General features: G+C 40.9%; 1 protein-coding gene and 1 long non-coding RNA gene across 3 annotated transcripts in view; one reads left to right on the forward strand and one right to left on the reverse strand.

Moving 5' to 3' along the window:
• The first annotated feature begins 5,071 nt into the window (after window positions 1–5,071).
• Window positions 5,072–20,680, forward strand: part of LOC307167542 (NACHT, LRR and PYD domains-containing protein 3-like) — a 33,865-nt gene continuing 18,256 nt past the window's right edge. Inside the window, exons 1-7 of the mRNA XM_079886719.1 lie at window positions 5,072–5,263; window positions 5,548–5,643; window positions 5,834–5,947; window positions 6,234–6,329; window positions 6,629–6,742; window positions 6,819–8,621; window positions 11,113–11,283. Coding sequence (XP_079742845.1) covers window positions 5,594–5,643; window positions 5,834–5,947; window positions 6,234–6,329; window positions 6,629–6,742; window positions 6,819–8,621; window positions 11,113–11,283 — 2,348 coding nt within the window. The 5' untranslated portion in view covers window positions 5,072–5,263; window positions 5,548–5,593. The remainder of the gene's footprint in view (window positions 5,264–5,547; window positions 5,644–5,833; window positions 5,948–6,233; window positions 6,330–6,628; window positions 6,743–6,818; window positions 8,622–11,112; window positions 11,284–20,680) is intronic.
• On the reverse strand, window positions 18,209–19,884 carry LOC307167644. 2 transcript variants are annotated; one of them, XR_013822828.1, is made up of 4 exons: window positions 19,707–19,884; window positions 19,534–19,587; window positions 19,199–19,308; window positions 18,209–18,543 (listed from the first exon to the last, which is right to left on the reverse strand). It is a non-coding gene; the product is annotated as an uncharacterized lncRNA (long non-coding RNA). The 2 variants fall into 2 exon arrangements; XR_013822829.1 differs by lacking the exon at window positions 19,707–19,884 and having other exon boundaries at window positions 19,534–19,677.

The following is a 20,680-nucleotide window of genomic DNA, read 5'->3' on the forward strand; positions in this document are numbered from 1 at the left end:
GTTTAAAGTTTACACAACTTGGGTATTTACTCAAAGCATTTAACACAATATGAGTAGACTGATGTGCTTACACACTTTAATGTGTTATTTTTTTATAACGCGACCGTTATTTAAATTAGCTAGTCGAACTGAACCAACCAATAAGGTGACTTTTGAGTGAACATAATCCAGTTCCAGTCAGTTCAGTAACGTTAGTAAGTCTGTTAACGACAGCAACTATTTTGTTTTTACTATATTGTTGAAAATAAAACATGTATACCACTTCGTTATCGACTACCCCTCGCGTCAAAACTGTTCGTGAAAACCACCTCTTTTACCAGGGAGGAGATGATTCGCGCCGAATCACGCCGGTGATGCTCAAGGTTCTTGAGGTAAGCTGAACTTGAATTATATTTTTTTTACTCATGTTCATTTACAAAAACAATATTTCCTGCTACTGTTATTTTAATACTGGTTTAAAAGCTAGGTTACGGTTACGACGAGATTTTGCGGGCAAAAAACTCGACTAAAGTTAGCTGAAGCACGGCTAAGTTAAACCAAGCAGCTTTATGTTGATCAATGCTGCGAATTTGCGTGGAAACCCCGATTCAAAATCGGCATAATTTTTTTCCACTTTCACACGAAATTCCAGATAATGAAGAGACCTTTATTAATAAATGGATTTTACACGCAAAATTTCGCCAAGCAATGGTAAACGTGACCGCACCTAGATTTTAACTTAGTGCTACTCGATTTACAATACACAAAATGTTATCTGTAAGGGTGTTTTAAAAATCGTCTGCTCTTTATTAATTTGATTAACGTTACGTATAAAATGTAGTCGTAAGTAGTGGATTTGAAAGTTTGCTGAAATGATTAGCAATATGTCATAAGTGCTCTTGAACCATAGACTGTCTTGAACCAGTGATGTGCAGGCTAGGTAACTGTTAGCATACGATACATGTGCTAGCTTTATATCAAATAAGTGACCTTTGCATTATGTCTAATATTTATTACACAGCAAATGAACCAATCAGAAGATGGACCATTTTCCACCGACCACCATGTTCAGTCTCACCAGATTTAATTTATTCAGGTAAGTTAAGCATTGCAGTAAAACTCACTAAATCATTAATTCATATCAAATCAAGCATTCTAAACAACTTAAGTTTTTATTTTTGCATTCTTTTGATCTATTTTTAGGCCAAGGAGTCCGACCTGACCAGGAAGGTGCCTAATAAGCATAGCCTATCAGCGCACAGGTAGGTTAACTACTGAGGGAAAGAAAAAGATCATCACATGGGGATTTCTTGCATCATGTATCTTACTGTGTATTTGTCTCAAACAGCTGTCCCTTCACTGCAAACAAGTTGAAATTGGCTAGCCTAAATCCCTGATTGCAGTTAAGCCTACGGATCTCAGCATTTTTGGAGAGAATTAAGGAAATGTAAGTATTAAAATTTAATCTGGCATAATTTAGTTTACAGTTCAACTGAAATGTTTGAATGTGCTGACAAAAGGGTGTTACTTACAAATATATATATTCTGAATTATAGTATGATGGAGATTAAAAACAATTTGATGCTTGTGTAATTTTCTCCTCTCTCTCTCTCCCTATTATATTTTTATATAGTGTTGGAACTGCGATCTTCTCTGAAGAAGAACTGAGCACATTTGTGTTGGTGGACACGTTTGCATCCAGGAAACAGGGGACTGATGCATATGTCACACTTTTCTGGAAACACTTCAGGAGTTTCAAAGTCGCGATCTGATTGGTTGAATTCTACAGGATGTTCGGGAGATGTGAGTGTCGTGTTCTTTATCGGTTCGCCTGGAAACAAATGCCGTGACACCAAAACCCCTCGTGGAAGAAGAATGCTATTGTGCTTACAACTGTGACAATGAGCACTTACCAGGATCAACTAAACGCTGGATTTTCAAAAGTATTTGAAGTTTGCGACTCCATCGTTGCCGTAAACTTGCTTAACGTTCTTGAATGAATAATTTATTAGATGCAGCCAGTCTGTTATTGTAGGGACATCAACATCATATATTACCACGCCCCTAAACATGACGCAGAACAAAACGAACTGTGATTGGTTGCGTTACATGTCAGTCAAACGTCCTCTTGGGTGGTCCTTGGTCAAGAAAAGCTGCAATAGAGTCTAGGGATAGGTCTGGCTAAACAAGACTAAGTTCTGAACAGGATAAGTTAATTTAGGTTTAGGTTCATTTATGTATTTTTCCCAAAGGTGAACAAAATGCTTATTCCCAAAGACTGGCTTATTAAAGACTGATTTTATGATCACTTTTACTTCAATGCTGTGAAAAAGATGGAGGAGTACAGACATTGATAATAATAATGAGAACTGTTTCTTGAGCATCAAATCATCGTATTAGAATGATTTCTGAAGGATCATGTGACACTGAAAACTTGGAGTAATGATGCTGAAAATTCAGCTTTGATCACATGAATAAAATAATATTTTTAAAATATATTCAAATAGAAAACAGCTGTTTTACATTGTAATAATATTTCACAATGTTTACTGTACTGTACTTTTGTATCAAATAAAATATTTGGTGAGCATAAGAGATTTCTTTCAAAAACATTAAAATGCTTAATATTTTCTAAACTTGGCCACCAGTGTATTGTACATCAAGCCAAAAATGTTTTGGAAATAAGTGAAATTATTTTGAAGGTGGGGAAGTGTGTCATGTTACCTAATGAGATTGAGAAAATAACTGTTTTATCCTATGTTGGACATTTCCTTTTTGACTGCTTTAAATTGTATTGTTCTATTCTGGATTGAATTTTAAAAAAAAATATTGTTGATATGTCAGTCATTATAATAAATAAGATAATCAACCACAGACTTTATTTTGTCAAATGCTTATTTTGTTTAGGATTTAGGATTTTAGATACCTTTCTTAACACAGTGTGTGTAGCCAAGGATAGCACATAATGTGGTAATGTTACACATGTTTACACATATTTTACACATCTTTATGTTAACCTTTCTGACACATTTAGTGTGTTAAACTCATTAACACAGTGAATGAGTTGAAATTAACACAAATCTAGTAGTCCTGGAGCATGCCAACCCTGAGGGTTGTTTTGTCCGGGAGACTCCCGAATTTCAAAGCCCCTCCCGAAAATCTCCCGGACCGACCTTTCTCCCGAATTTCTCCCGATTTCCACCCGGACAACAATATTGCTACACCATCCGTCACTGGGCGCCGTTTCAGACCAAACGCTTGCGCTCCCATGGCGTCTGTCGTTGCTATGCAACCAAACTGCGCTCTCCATGATGACGACGACGAAGTATCAGCAAAGGATTAATTGATTTCTAGCCCTCGCATTAGCTTTACTACTAGATATATTTCTGGAGATGAGAAGGAAAAACCCGCCTGGAAAAACTAGCGCACCACGTTGCTTCCATTTTGAGCGTGCTCACCGCGGCCGCGCGCCTACGGTTGAAATAACAACCTTGAGCGCGAAAAAGACGCGATATGTGAACGGCCCCTAGAAGCAGACGTCTGAAATGAAAGGCAAGAACAGCAGCTATTTATTTAGCTTTAGACTGTTACATGAAAATTTAAAAATGAAATGTCATAATTATAATGTTTTGAGAGTTTACTTATGTAATTGTTGCATTAGGCTATGAAGTAATAGCCTAAATGTTTATTGATAAGATCTAGCCTAGCTATTTCATGTCTTTTCATTTACAGTAGCATGAACCACGAGTAGTCGAGTAACTCGAGTATTGTTTTGATAAGAAATCGACTAGTAGTAGTCGTGCAACCCCTAGTAGAGGAGTGTTGTTATTGTAAGTTACAAATTAGGGTGTAACCTCCTGAGGAGAGGCCTTAAGGAATTGAATTTGTCAAATAAATGAATTACATTTTTCTTTCCGTTTATGTGTGTGATATATATGAGTATGAGTTCGAGGTCAACATTCTTTCGTGGCTAACGTTACTGTTCTCATCAACGACAACGCATATATTCACGGCGAACTATAGCTTGCAGTCTTAAATACAACTTATATGAAAAGCATTAAGATATAGGGGTGTATAATCATTGTAAAACAAATCTTACCTTGACGTTGTCTTGCCGAGACACACCGGTCTCTTCAGGTTGGGTTGTAGACTGTACTAGACTCATGGATTTGGCTTCAAACTGACGCGACGCCGGTTCAACGAATACCGTGATTGGCCAAATCTATTCAACAAGGTAACAACACAAGCGTTGATTGGATCTCACTCCAGCCAACGTTTGTGATCAGCTAGCGAAATGAAATCTATTTTTATACTTTAATGTGCAACAATTGGCGTTGGAAACAATCGTTAATCTTTTTGTGAATTATTCATACAGACAAAAATGAGCCACACAGCTGCTGAGTAACTGTCAAATCAAAAACTAAACGAGATAGATGGACTTGGCCCACCGCCTAAGAAGCCATTTTGAGGTCTCAACCAACTGGCAAAACTCCTCCACCCACCTCGCTCTAGCGCTCGCACCCGCGCCCGCACTTCATGTGATTGGCTTACAAGTAAACAATCCCCCACGTGGGGTGCGTTCTTGTGATTGGCTAAAACAAGGGAGGTATCTGATTGGTCACAGTTTAAAAAAAGGCATTTGTGTGTCGAGCCAAGTCAGGGGAGTCTCAAAATTCACACACAAATGCAGTGAAGTTCACAGACCGCAAGCAGTTTGTAAATCAAGATATATTTGTGTGTGCATCAGAAATACATTTCTGAATCTTGTCCTGAGCATTTGTGAATCTTGTGTGCATTTGTAAATTTTGTTTTCATTTCTGAATTGTGTGTGTATTTATGAATTTTGTGTGCATTTCTGAATTTTGTATGCATTTTTGAATCTTCTGTGCTTTTTAAATTCTGTGTGTGCATTTGTGAATTTTGTGCGCATTTGTGTATCCTGTGTGTGTATTTATGAATCATGTGTGTGCATTTGTGTATCCTGTGTGTGCATATGTGAATGCAGTTTGTGCATTTATTTTTATTGAGACTCTTTTAGCTCCATAGGCTTGACCGTGTATTTTCAAAATGCGGCTGGCTTTGCTTGACCGCAACATATAAAAAGTGAAAGTAAATGAGTTGATGTTTCGCCATTTAACAGCCAGAATGGATTCCATACTGAGTATCAAATTCAAAGTGTGTAATGGAAACTTTCATAAAAGCTAAGACACGAATTTACGTGCAACTACTTGATAGAAACGGCGGTGGATTTTGTGAATCTGAATGTGATCAACCGTTTTTCGAGGTGAGTGTTCAGGTCTCGAGACGTTTTACGGGTGCCTTCCGCATTTAAGCCATTAGCCTATTTCCCCTAAAGGACATATTAGTTATTTTATATGTGTTTGTTTGATATTTTTCATGTTAGAGCTAAACATGCTTCCATTGTTTCATGTTGTCTGTGATTTATTTAGCATGTGTGTTAATACACGACTAACATTGTGTATTTGAGTGAACGCCGCGTCTCATGATCCTGTTTCTCTGAATCTCAGGTTCCGTTTAGCTGAATTATTGTTTGTCATTTCCATTCAGAGTCAGTGGTGAAGATCAGATTCTGTTTCAACTGTTCAGCTTCATCATGGATGAAACTCAAACATCCAGAGATGAAGATTTTTATCCAGGTTGCAGGTATTTTGAATAAACTCCAGATTAAATCATCTTTAAATTATAGACAAGAAGATGTTTTTATTAAGTTAAAAACTTTAATTTTATTGAAAACCATAGACCAGCCAGTTTTATAATTAAAATACCTTTTAAGAACTTATTTGAAAATATTATCAGATTTATCACCATTAATTATTAATTGTTTATGTTATAGTTCAGTTCATCAGAAGAGATCAGAACCAGAGCCCAGCTGTGTGTCTATGAGGAGTGACGCGTCTATGGGTCCGCCAGTAGATTTTAAGAGTGGAGATACACAACATGATATCAGGTATAATGTTTCTGTGAAAATATGACTACTACAGCATGAGATTTTTTATTATTGGAATAATATTGGTGATATTTTCTTCAATATATGAGAAATTCTTATTTATGTGTAGCTAATATTTTAATGTATGTAGTGTTACTCACACATGAGAGACGGATATGAGAGCACTTAGTTCATTTTACAGGTTTTTTTTTATCAACATTGTGAAAATAAATTATTTAGGGATAAATTAATATGTGGTTTTTAAATACAGTAATTCAATATATTAACTTTATTCTGTTTTTGTTAGTTCAGTTCATCAGAAGAGATCAGAACCAGAGCCCAGCTGTGTGTCTATGAGTCCGCCAGTAAATTTTAAGAGTGGAGATACACAACATGATATCAGGTATAATGTTTCTGAGAAAATATGATTATAGTATGGCATTTTATATTATCAGATCATTATCCGTAATATATTCTACAAGATATAAACAATGTACACGAAGAATGTTTTAATGTAATATTTTAATGCATACAGTCTAGTGTTGCTCACACAGGGACATCTGTGAAAGAACTCATTTTAATGTACAATTTGTGTAATAACAGTGTAAATTAAATAATTATGTAGAGTGATTTTTTTATTGATAAATGGATATGTAATATGTTGAATATGGCAAATATGTTTAACTTTAAACTCTGTTATAGTTCAGTTCATCAGAAGAGATCAGAACCAGAGCCCAGCTGTGTGTCTATGAGGAGTGATGCGTCTATGATTCCGCCAATAGATTTTAAGAGTGAAGATACACAGTCTGATCTCAGGTATTACATTTCAACAAAATATATGATTAAAAAAAGACATTGAGTTTATTAATGCTGTGGTATTTTCATTTTACAGCCATGAATTCCTCAACAGGTTTAGATCAAATCTGATGAAGAAGTTTGAGTGTCTGTATGAGGGAACGGCAAAGCAGGGAAACCCAACACTCCTAAATGAGATTTACACAGAGCTCTACATCACAGAGAGTGAGAGTGGAGAGATCAGTAATGAACATGAGCTGAGACAGATTGAGACACAATCCAGGAGAGCAACAACAGAGGACACACCGATCAAATACAAAGACATCTTTAGACCTTTGACTGGACAAGACAAACCCATCAGAACTGTGCTGACAAAGGGAGTCGCTGGCATTGGAAAAACAGTCTCTGTGCAGAAGTTCATCCTGGACTGGGCTGAAGAGAAAGAGAATCAGGACGTCCAGCTCATATTTCCTCTTCCTTTCAGAGAGATCAATCTGATGAAGGACAAAACACTCAGTCTTTCAGATCTTCTTCATGTCTTTTTCCCTGAAACAAAAGAAATGGAAATATCCAAAGACAAATATAAAGTGTTGTTCATCTTTGATGGTCTGGATGAGTGTCGTCTGTCTCTGGATTTTCAGAGCGATGTGAGGTTGTGTGATGTAAGTGAATCAGCCTCAGTGGACGAGCTGCTGACGAACCTCATTGTGGGGAATCTGCTTCCCTCTGCTCTCATCTGGATCACCTCCAGACCAGCAGCAGCCGATCTCGTCCCCTCTGAGTGTGTCCATCGAGTGACAGAGGTACGAGGCTTCAATGATCCACAGAAGGAGGAATACTTCAGGAAGAGAATCAGTGATCAGAGTCTGGCCAATACAATCATCACACACCTGAAGTCATCAAGGAGCCTCTACATCATGTGCCACATCCCAGTGTTCTGCTGGATCTCAGCCACTGTTCTGGAGAAGATGTTGAGCGAAGCAGAGACTGGAGAGATTCCCAAGACTCTCACTCAGATGTACACACACTTCCTGATCCTTCAGACCAACATCAAACATGAGAAGGACTATGAGAAGAACGTGACAGATGAAGACATGATCCTCAAACTGGGCAAACTGGCTTTTCAGCAGCTTGTGAAAGGCAATGTGATCTTCTATGAGGAAGACCTGAGAGAGTGTGGCATTGATGTGACAGAAGCATCAGTTTACTCAGGATTGTGCACTCAGATCTTCAGAGAGGAGTTTGGCTGGTATCAGGGGAACGTCTTCTGCTTTGTTCATCTGAGTGTTCAGGAACATCTAGCGGCTCTTTATGTGCATCTCGACTATATAAACAACAACAGAAATGTGTTTGACCCAATCACCAAACAGAGTTTGCGGTCTAAAGTCAATGACTTGCTTCAGCTCATGTTTAAACATGTTTCATTATCTGCGCTGCATCAGAGAGCTGTGAATGAGGCTCTACAGAGTAAAAATGGACATCTGGACCTTTTCCTGCGGTTCCTTCTGGGTCTGTCAGTGGAGTCTCATCAGAATCTCCTACTAAGACTAATGAAACGGACAAGAACATCTGACAGCAATGAGGAAACAGTTGAGTACATCAAGAAAATGATCAGGACCATTGACTCTCCAGAGAAATCCATCAATCTGTTCCACTGTCTGAATGAACTGGGTGATCATTCACTAGTGGAGGAAATACAACAGTATCTGAAATCTGGAAGAATAAAGAAAGCCAAACTCTCTTCATCTCAGTGGTCAGCTGTAGTCTTTGTGTTGTTGACATCAGAGGAGAAGCTGGACAAATTTGATATTAATGATTTTGTTGGACGAGACAATAAAACTGAACAACTAAAGGTTCTTCTGAAGCTTCTTCCTGTGATTAAAGAATCCAGATCAGCTCAGTAAGTATCAATCAGAACAATCAGTTCAGTGTTAAAACATTAGGAAAATAACAGTTAATAAATCTTCAGTGCTGCAGATGTTGTCTAGAGTTCAGTGGTCAGTATTTTGATGTGTTTCTTAAACCGTGACAGTGTAAAATTCCTTCAGGCATTCAAACAAAGTCAGAAAATTTGTGTATGAATAAATAATTCAGGTTTACTAGTTGAATGTTCTTGCACATAAAGAAGGAATTTAAATATTTAAAAGAAATGATAAAAGAAATGAAGACCAAGCAAACAACTGGAGAAACAGCTCTGTTATCAAGTAGCTCAAATCTCCTAAAAAAAAACATTTGATGTATGGTTTACATAGCAGTCATACATTAAAATTTTTACTATTAGATGGACAATTAAATATTAACTTTTATTTTTCTTGATTGAATGATACTTTAGATGTTTGATCATGTTTTGTGTAACGACTGCGAGTATGAACCAAACACCAGCTAATCTTCTTCCAGAAAATTAATTCAAACTCTCCACTTCTCGCGAATGAAGGGGGGAAGATTTGTTCAGAACGTCTCATGATCATCAGCATTCTGGCTATTTAAAAGAGCCCCCCAGCACCAACGAAATAGCTGGTCAATGCTAGCTTTGTATACTGGTCAATGCTAGCTTTGAATACTGACTGGTTAAGAGAAAGACAGAGACCAAGGTCCCACACAGAGTCCTCACATTCCAGGGTCAAATCACCAAACCCAGAGCCATAAGTCACCCATCCCGGTGCCAGAGAGTCGGCAAAAGACCCTTCTAATGACCAAACTAACGGAAAAGCTTGTCAATGTGAGGGGGTTTTTAAAAGAAGGATTGGTTCAGAGATGGCACAACAACATTCCTGACCCCTCCCCCGTTGGGACCTCTGAACGAACAAACAGAGTTCTTTTCTCTCTAAACCAGAAAACTGAGATTCTTCCTACAGTATACATAAAACTCATTCAATAACAATTTTCAATGGACTTGTAAACATCATACATCATTCTATGTGTTTCTACGATATATGTGTCCATTTAATATGCTTTAATCCCATATAATTCATGTAATTGTATAACTATTAGGTGTGTGAATGAAAGTGTGTAATGTTTCATATCAATGCTATCTTACGAACACAACTAGCAAGATGGCTTGATTGAAATCTGGGTAAAATGTTTCGTATTCTTATAATAGTAATGATGTCTAAACTGTGGCCTCTGTACTCTCTGCCAGAGCTTGGAGAGTAAGGAGGTCCCAGATAATGCATGATTTACGATGAGACAAACAAAGCCAGTGTCTAATTGGTCCGATCTCTTCAGGAGGGGGGGACAAACTTTGAGTTTAAAATCTTAGACCCAAAAACAAAGTTCTCTCTCTGTGCTCTCGCTCTCTGGGTTCACCCTCAAGAAACGCTCTGCTACCACTCTCAAGAGAGATGGGCAGAAAAAGATGGAGATCTAAACCAGACAAGTAACCATGTAACAAACGCGCAGGCGAAGGAACCCAAATTAAGATCAGAAGAACGGGTTCAACAGCTTTATTCAAGCCATCTTACTAGCCTACTCTATTCTCAATTTTCTTCCTTTTCTGTGTTATCATTTCCTTTATGTTCCGTTGTGAGTCTCGGTTCTAAGTTAAGTTTTGCGACAAGATTTCGAGCCACGTTTCTTCTGCAACGCACCGCTTTCCACTTCAAAGACTTTTCAACCATCCGACATCCACGCCACAGACATCTATCCAGGCACGAGGAGACCACAGCCAACGAACGGGAAACCCAAGGGAATCCCCAGAAGCAAAGATGCAAGTACCTCCAGACTAAAACTGAACTGGTGCATTGATATAAATTTAATAACCTGCCTAAAACGACAGAAGGGTTGAATTAATGCTTGATGGTTCGTTCAGGTTATGTCTTCTAAGTGCATAGAATCTTGAGATTTCATCATCTCACTCTTAAACTCATTTTTTTCAAACTCTTTCTTTCTCACTCTCTTTCTTCAGCAACCTGTATGAATGTGTGTGTATGCGTGCGCGTGTGTTTGTGTTAGATATTAGCTTTATGTATTAGTATATAATCAATAAAGTATTGTTTGTATTTAAAAAGAGATTACTTGTGTTATCTGCTTACGAAATTTAATGTCTTAAACTTCTGATCTAAGTTACCTTGCTAACTATAGTGTTTCACTATAGTTCGGATATTTATATCCGTTGCAGAGTTGATAGTTACAGCCAGTTCAAATGAACCGCGAACGAGTCATTTGCTCGGTTGTAATAAGTGACTCTTTCGAATTCCCTATAAATAATTAATAATTCCTTTGAGCTAAATTGACGAATCACTACAAATACAAATATCTTACATTTGTGACATTTTAGATCAAACGTGTTCATTTTTGCTTTAAGTTTGAACTTTCTCTTTAATAATGGATTCACTGCTAAACTGATCTGATCTGAACTGAGAGAGTGAAGTGTGTGTCATTGTTCTCTACAGGTTGAAGGATTGTGGCGTCACAGATGAAGGTTTTGCTGCCCTGACTTCAGCTCTGAGATCAAACCCTGAACACCTGAGAGAACTGAATCTGTCATGGAATAAAATAGGAAAATCAGTGAATCTGCTGTCTGATGTACTACAGAATCCTCACTGTAAACTGGAGAAACTGAGGTAAGATCATATTTGACTCTCACACATGAATCACAATGTAAAGTATATTTGAAGTGTTCAGCCTCTATACAAATGAACTGTATTGCACTAATTACTATTACGATGCCAACCGTTTGAGAGGGTCGATTACCACATTTTGATGTCCAATGACCACAAGAGTAATGAAGAGCAGGCAACTGTACTAAATTGTACTATTTACTCTTAAGAATGTTGAATAACAATAATCAAATACACTGTGTATACATTCACCGTCAAAGGATTACACAAATGCAAAGAAAAATGTACATATGAAGGGCGTAGGCCTGCGCAAAATAATAAACAATATAAACAATGAAATATTTCAACAGATTTGAATTTCAAGGATACAGATGTTAGCTGGTGTTGTGATTAGGCAGTGAAAACAATGATTGCAACAGTCCGTGTTAGTCTCTACAGTTAGTGTTAGTCTCTCAGACGTAGTCGAAGTCGACTGAATGGGATCACGCTAGGGAGCCTATCTTCTTCAAGCATGCTTGAACGAGCCAATGCGCTATGGCGACATGAATTGCATCACGCGCTCTGCCCCGCGAGACGGGTATCAATACGGAAGCAGATGCATACACCATCTGTCTTTCTCTTCGGAGCCGATCGTTCTCTATGACGAAATCTCTGAAGAGTGTTGTCTTCTACAACGAGCGAGTATGTCAGTGCTTCTTCAGAAAGTCTCTCCCTGGCTGGTGTTTCTACAGCGTGAGCAGCAGTGGTCGCGAGCTCTTTGAGCACTCAACTGCTGTTCTAACAGCATTACATATTTATTTGTGTTTGTTTGTCTGACGGCTGGTTGAGAGCGAGAACAGTGATTGCTTCACTGGTACAGGCTGCACCATCCCTGTCAGTGTTGCAGCAATCATTCCCCTGGGTGCTCCGGCACTGGTGAGAGGTTTCTCACTTCCTGAAAGAGCAACATAAGTGGGTTTGCGTCTTTTTCAAGATGTCATTCCGCTCATGCGTTTCTGGATGTGGTCATTCCTGTCCCCTTCTGACGGTCACAATTGCTGCGTCACGTGTTTGGGTGTTCAGCATGCTGAGGCAGCTTTTGTGGACGGTTCATGTTCCCATTGCGGGAATATGACTGTCTCAGTGTTGAGATCGAGACTCGCCTTCGTTCACGAAGGTGCAGTCCCCATTACCACGCCCCACCCCAGGGTGCCGTGTGGGATGGGTGATCGGAGATCAGTGATGGAGTTTCCGCCTGGTAACCATTCCCTGTGGGCTCCTCAATCCTCCATCACACCGATACTAGTGGAGCCCCCTGCTGAGAGCACTGGTCCCTCTGTAATGGACCGACCAGATGTCTCACTCGCGGCTCCCCCAGAGGACAGGATGCCGGTTGCAGTATTGGAGGGTGAGCTGATCTTTGGAGATGACGACTCGGCTGCGTTATCCCCTTCGGGGAGTGTGAAACCCTCCACCGTGTCCCGCTCAGTCTCGGTTGGATGATTGGTTCTCAGCCCGCCGCCCCAGTGCCCTTCTTTCCCGAAGTGCATGGAGAGCTTACTAGGTCGTGGATGGCATCTTTAACTGCCGGAAGCGACCTAGAGAGTTTTTCCCCCCTCACTACCCTTGACGGAGGAGCGGTGAAGAGTTACGAGGCTATTCCCCCAGTCGAGTGGTCTGTCGTGGCGCACCTGCGCCCGGCGGCCACAACGGCCTGGGCAGGAGACCCTCGTTTCCCCCCTCAGGCCTGTGATCGCTCGTCTGTTCTTACGGACAGAGCATACAGAGCCTGTGGGCAAGCCACTTCCTCTTTGCATGCCCTGGCGTTGCTTCAGGTCTACCAGGCCAAAGCACTCATGGACATGCATGAGGGTTGTCTAGGCCGTGCGCTCACCAGTGAGCTCCGCACCACAACTGACTTGGCTCTCCGGAGATCAGCCTAGCGGTGTCCACCCTGGTGGTCCAGGAGCGCCATACTTGGCCCAACCTGGTTGATTTATCGGATGCGGACAAGGTTCGGTTCCTGGACTCCCCAATTTCCCAGGTTGGGCTGTTCAGGCCTCAGCGTAGAGCGAGCCACAGGCAGGCCGCCCAGCCTGTATCAGTCACTGCCAAGCCAGGTGGCAACTGTAAGACTAAGCGTCCCTGATCCAGGCTGCCCGGGGACGGGGGAACGAGCTCTTCAGACGGTTACCGTTCCGCCATTGGCTCTCCGGAGTCCAGTGGTACCCCAGTTGTCACAAGAGCGAATTCCTCTTTTCCTGGACCCCAAGAGGGGTCAGACTTGCGGTGTGCGACCCTGTAAAGCCTTGCACCCCTTGGTCCCCTCTTGTGTCGGCAGTCGGGTATGGTCCGAGGACCCGATTACGCCTTCTCCCGTAACCCCTGCCGACCAGTGGAGTCAGGTAAGTGTTGCCTCGCACACTCAGACCTCGCTTTGGGCCACCTCCGGGCCTTCCAGGCCAGGTCCCTGTCCTCCACCCCACTGCCCCACTCCGGGTACGTCTGTGGTGCCTCTGGTCCCCCTGTCCCGGTTTGTGGAAGCTTGGAGAGAGCTTCCCGGCTAGTCCAGCTGGCTCCTCCGTACCATCAGACTCGGCTACACAATTCAGTTCTTCCGGCATCCGCCCAAGTTCAGCAGCATTCTGTACACTTCAGTGTTGACCGAACGTGCCCGTTTTGCGTGCAGAAATTGCAGTCCTACTGGTGAAGGATGAGATAGAACCGGATCCGTAAGCCGATATGAAGTCGGGCTTCTACAGCTCATACTTCATTGTACCCAAGAAAGGAGGTGGGTTATGGCCAATCTTGGACCAGCAACACTTGAATCGGGCCCTGTACAAGTCCCCGAGATTGGTTTGCAGCGGTCGACCTGAAAGACGCATACTTTCATGTGTCCTTCCTGCGTTTCGCGTTCGAGGGTCGAGCTTATCATTACAAAGTTCTACCCTTCGGGCTGGCCCTGTCTCCCCGCGTCTTTATGAAAGTCGCGGAGGCAGCCATTCCTCCTATGAGAGAGCGTGGCCTTTGCATCCTCAACTATCTTGACGACTGGCTGATACTAGCTCAGTCCCGGGAACAGTTGTGCGAACACAGCGATGTGTTACTCCAACATATCAGCCAGTTGGGTCTTCAGGTGAACTGGGAAAAGAGCAAATCCTCGCCCCCGTGCAGAGGATCTCTTTTCTCGGTATGGAGCTGGACTTGGTCCAACAGACGGCACGCCTCACAGAGGAATGTGTCCAGTCAATGATGACCTGCCTGAGTACGCTCAAGAGCAGAGAAGAGGAGCAGGTCTTGCTAATCGTCCTTTATTGGCCCGACCGGTCCTGGTTCCCTGAACTTATACTCCTCTCAACAGCCCCTCCCTGGCCCATCCCTCTGAGGGAGGACCTCCTCTCTCAGGGACAGGGCACCATATGGCACCCGCGTCCAGACCTCTGGAAACTCCATGTCTGGTCACTGGACGGGACGTGGAGGTTCTAGGTGATCTACCACAGTCAGTCGTAGATGCTTATGCCTTGAAGTGGAAACTATTCGTTGAATGGTGTTCTTCTCATCGAGTAGACCCCCGAAATTGCTCGATCCACGCTGTACTTTCTTTCCTGCAAGAGGGGTTGGAGCGAGGGCTGTCTCCCTCTACCCTCAAAGTGTATGTTGCCTCTATTGCCGCACATCACGATGCAGTGGATAGGAGATCCGTGGGAAAGCATGACCTGATCGTCCCCTCCATACCCTCTTGGGACTTGTCTCTGGTGTTAACTGCACTGCAGAGACCTCCCTTTGAGCCACTGCAGGCAGCTGAGTTAAAAGTCCTGTCTTTAAAAAAAGTTATCCTGCTTGCTTTGGCCTCCATCAAGAGGGTAGGGGACCTGCATGTATTTTCGGTCGACGAATCGTGCCTGGAGTTCGGACCGGGTAAATCTCATGTTGTACTGAGACCCCGGCCTGGTTATGTGTCCAGGTTAGAGCCCTGCATTTCAGCCCGAGCCCGACGGGCCCCGACTTTTTTACGCCCCTAGGGCCGGGCTTCGGGCCAATTTTCACGTCATAGTTAAAATGCGGGCCGGGCCTCGGGCCTTTTTTGGGTTATCCTGCTTTTTATATTTTTAGACATTAATTAAAAAAAAAATATGAGAAGTTGACGTTGACGATAGAAAAACAAACATAGAAAGACATTTCGTAACCTCATAACATATGGCGTTTTTTTCCTGTCAAATGTCGAGAGCGCATTATTGTAGCGTGAAAGTAGGCTACATTAATATAATGCGGGAGCGCGAATCTCTCTGCTCGCACACGGAATATAATGTGCCGAGCGCGAATCTCTCTGCTCGCGCGCGGGAACTGGACGTGCCCTGCACTTAAAACGTGTTTTAAATACTGGCCATTATAGCCATCAGCTAATCTTAAAATTACACTGACATATGACTGACATGACAGTCTGTCTCACGCACGCGCACAGAAGGTTTCCCGTCAGCGCGACCCACGATTCACCTCATGTGCAAATAATGGAGAATATTAAGAGAAAAATCGCGTGCGTGAGAAGAATTCGTGATAGAAGAAAGGAGGACTGGGTTAAAACCTTCCACTGTGGATGCTTAGCTATTCTTTTTCTCCACGATGCTCTGTTAGAGACTGTTCTAACTTTTCGTTTGATTGGACTTTATTTTCGTTTAACTGTTGGAAACCTCTGATGTTTTTCGTTTGATTGGACTTTGTTTTCGTTTAACTGTTGGAAACCACTGGAAAAAAAGAATGGCCATGTTCTGTGGTGCATTTTTGAGGTAAGATAATCTACAAGTTTGTTTTTAATTTATTTAATTTAATAGGCTATTGCTCATTTCGTTTGCAAGCGCTGTTGCGAGCAGCCTGAGCCTGCCTCAGTATTTAAAAAAAAAAAAAATTTACTCACTGTGGTTTAATAAATAAACATTTATTAAACTAACTGTCTGTGTGATATGCTTGAAGTTTTTTATATCTATTGATTTTATTGTAGACAAGTAAAGTATTATAGCATTGATTTGAGAGGCTCAATTAATCAAACATGTTTTACTTGCTGTCGGCTCGGTTTGCTTGGTCGTCATTTAAAAAAAAAAAATGCTCCAAACATTTGTCTAAATTAACCTAATAAAGAAATGAAAAGAAACATTAATTTACATAACTAACAAAGAAACATAACTAACAAAACTGAGCTATTTTAATGGCTGCAAATAGGGCAGGCTGCCGCTGTGTAATGAAAAAAAAAAAAAAAAAAAAAGGGGGCTCGGGTCGGGCTCGGGCTGATAATTCTGATGAGCTGTCGGACACGGGTCGGGCTAGGGCCTGAGCGTCTCGGGCCAGGGCCGGGCTCGGGCCTAAATTTGAGGCCCGTGCAGGGCTCTAGTCCAGGTTCCTACCACTCCCTTTCGGGACCAAGTGGTGAACCTGCAAGCGCTGCCCCCCGGAGGAGGCATAAGCCAGGGGGCTTTTCTCTGTCCAGTCCGTTCCTTACGGATATATGTTGACAGAACGCAAAGCCTCAGGACCTAAGATCAGCTCTTCATCTGTTATGGAGGCCAGCAGAAGGGAAAGGCTGTCTCAAAGCAGAGGTTGGCCCACTGGATAATGGATGCCATCATCTTGGCGTATGAGTCCCAAGGTGTACCTTGTCCCCTGGGATTGCGAGCTCACTTCACTCGGAGTGTAGCCGCCTCCTGGGCGTTGGCTCAAGGTGCCTCGCTTACAGATGTTTGTAGCTGCGGGCTGGGCGACACCTAACACATTCGCTAGATTCTATAGCCTACACGTCGAGCCGGTTGCTTCCTGTGTGCTCTCTTCAAATAGAAGCTAGTTAACACCGTATGCCCCGCTCGATGTGCCGGCTTGCTGCGCCATTCCCCTCCTATGGACTGGATATATGCGCCATTTTGCTCCAGTTGAGTTCTCCTTCGGCAGAACCCTGTTGAGCTCCTCCATGCCCCCTGCGGCTCGAACATGGCGGAGCGTCCGATGCTAGGCCTACCACTCTTGTGGAACTTGTGCTAGGTGCTGGGTCCATATGTTGTGATCCCTACGGCGATCCCATATGTGTATTTTTCCATGGTACACAGCAAAATCCCCAGTGTTAAATCATCACCTACAGTGTCAAATTTAACACCAGCAAAGTGTGTATATGTGTCCACACTACACAGTGTTACATTTACACTTTTGAAAGTGTTAATTTTTTAACTCTAATTTTCTGTATATTGTTAAAAGTTAGCACTATTCAACACTTAACATTGTTGTTTTTACACCACACTAGTGTTAGTGTTAAATTACAGTGTTATTGAGTAATACTTTTTATTTTACACCAACACCAGTGTAGTGTGAATACAACAACATTAAGTGTTAAAATACTGTTCAGCAAAAACATTATTGAGTGTCAATACCAATAGGCTACCTCTAGAGCTGCTTCCAATCCTACTAAAGACAAATGGCAGAAAATGTCACAAACACACTTTATTAAGGTACACAGCAAAAAAGCCAGTGTACATTTAACTCAAATTGAGTCAAATTTAACACTCCCGAAATGTATAAATGACTCCCTCTATTTTGGAGTTAATATAATGCTTTTGAAAGTGTGAAATGTATACATTACTCATGGAGTACATTTGAACACTTTGTTAAAATGTATTCCGGAGTAATGTGCATATTTCACACTTTCAAAAGTGTTATTTTAACTCCAAAATGGAGGGAGTCATTTATACATTTCGGGAGTGTTAAATGCTTTTTAACAAAAGGAATCTTTCCAGAAATAAAAGCAAAGTATTTAACCTTTTGATAACATTGAATGCACATCAAAACAATCCAGAAAGTTAAAATGTAACCTTAGTCTGGGATCATAGTAGAATTCTGTTCAATAAAGTAAAAAAAAAGGCAAAATGCAAACAATTGTTTTAACAAACTAGTTTTTATTAATGAACAAGTCCCTTTACATCATAGGTTAACTTAAAATAAATGAAAGCAAAATATAGGCATTTGTCATCACAATTATGTGAAAGCTGCACATCAAATGGTCTGTATCTCTGTAATACTTCAAGTCCTGTACATGTCAGTGAATATAAGTCCTGTGTCAGTGAAGTTGAGTCAATACCTTCGACTTTGCAACAGTACAGCAACAACATTCAGCAGATGAAAAACAGTTGCAGGATATGAGTGGATCAGTTGTGTCCAGTTGCTAACAGTAAAGTTCAGTGCATAGTTGTTTCACAGAGAAGGAAAGGCTGTGCAGATCCAACTTTCTCAAAATCCTGTAGTGCTGGTTCCCTAGACAACACAAAACCAGACCAATTACAATCAATACAATTTGTGTTTTATAAATACAGCAAGTTTATGGTGGAAAAAGTTCAATAATCTTAAACTTTCGTGACTGATTTCCAAGTAAATTAAAGACTTAATTCATCCAAAAATGTAAATTCTGTCATTAATTATTCACCCTTATGTTGTTCCAAACCAGTAAGAGTTTTGCTCATCTTCGGGAAAAACTCAAGATATTTTTTATAAAATTTCTGTCCCTTCATCGACAGCCTATTCAACGACAAAGCCACGGAAAGGTATAAAGGAAATCATAAGTAATTCTCATGAACGCATGTTGGAAATTAATATTTTATAAATTAAGTGGTAAATGTTTTGTTGCTGCAAACATAGCACTTGCGTAGTTTAATAAAATGTAAGTTAAACCACTGGAGTCGCATGGAGTACTTTAATGATGTACCTTTACACCTTTCTGGGGCTTGAACGTGGTAGTTACGTGGACTGTCAATGGAGGGACAGGAAGCTCTCAGATTTCATTAAAAATATCCTCATGTGTTGTGAAGATGAAAGAAAGTCTTGCATGTTTGGAACGAGATGAGGGTAAGTAATGACATAATTTCCATTTGTAGGTGAACTAACCCTTTAAGGAATAAATTTAGACACGCACCTTAAAAAAACTCACTAAATAGTCAGCTGACGGAAGAATCTTTGTTCCCTTCTTGTGGCTTTGTGATGTTGGGGGCAGGTGATGGGCAGAGATTTCCCAATCAGTTGAGTCTAAAATTAAAAAGCAAGAAAACATCTACCTGTCAAATCATGAAAACAATCGGTTTGAAAATTTTTATTTTAATAACTTTTGTAAAGTAATTTGACTGGACAAATTCAAAATGAGTGTTATGAAACAAAAAATCTAGTTATACCAAATAGCAACAAAGCTATGATTATTGTTTATGTTTATGCACATGATTATCTCATATGTTATCTGTAAAATCTAACCCTCACCAGGTTCTAGTCTGTACAGCCTGGTTAGCCTCATGGTGCAGCATGGAAATGCTCCTAGCAAACACAAATAGCAAAATCAATACATTTAAACATGAAAGCATATCCAAACATCAACCAAAATTGAATCTGATAAATACATTTTCATAAACATTTAATCTTAAAGAATTACTTACACATTCTAAGAAAATTTGTTTTTCAGTTAATGTTAGGTTTCAGTTAAGATAAGTTAGTTGTGCTGGCAAACGAGAGTAAAAGATAGTTTGAGGATAAATACATTCTGATATTTGCACATCACAAATATTGTCATAAAACAAAATAACATTATAAAATACGTATTGTAAATGAGTTAAAACACTTACTCAGTGTTTTCACCGTTAAAAGCAAACTCCGCGTCTGCACTGTGTCACGAGTCAAAGAAGATGCAGGGCATAACGTTAGTCTGTAAGAAAGGTTTAGGCGCGCACATCACTATCGTTATAAAACAATATAATGCCATGAAATACATGTTGTAAATTAGGTTAAAAACACTTACTTTCTGTGTTTTCCCTGTTAACGTTACAACCTTCTCATCGTCAGCTCCATATTGAGTCAAATATGTCGCCTTTGAGAAAGGTTTCGGCTCGTTTAAAGTGTAAATTGCAGGTTAAATTTTTCACGAAGATAATGCAATGCGTTTATTAAACATAAAGATAAGAACCGCCCACCATTGTTTTTTATACCAAAATGCCGATATAATATGAAAAGTTGGCAGTTTTAACAGTGGTTTTAACCGCTCCCGCTCCCTTCCACTAGATGGGGCGTGATGTCATAGAGGAACTCACTAGTAGAGTTACCGTACGCTAGCAGCTATATATTCGCCTTACATAACTTCAGAAAAGTTGGTTGTATGTTTTATTTGATAAAAAAAATTATGGATAAAATAACTTTATGGTGGTTAACCTGCAACTTACACTTTAAGCACGGAGAGCATTTACATTTCTCTATCAATGGGCCCTATCTTGCACCCAGCGCAATTGACTTTGTACAACATGCGTATGTTTCATTCCTATTTTACACCCGCGCAAAGCGTGCTTTTCCCTCCACAGAAGCACGTCGCTAAACTAGGGAATGAACATGCGCTCCCTGGGCGGTTCAGCGCAGAAAAGGA

This window comes from Squalius cephalus (assembly GCF_949319135.1).
Source record: "Squalius cephalus genome assembly, chromosome: 11".
NCBI lineage: Eukaryota > Metazoa > Chordata > Actinopteri > Cypriniformes > Leuciscidae > Squalius > Squalius cephalus.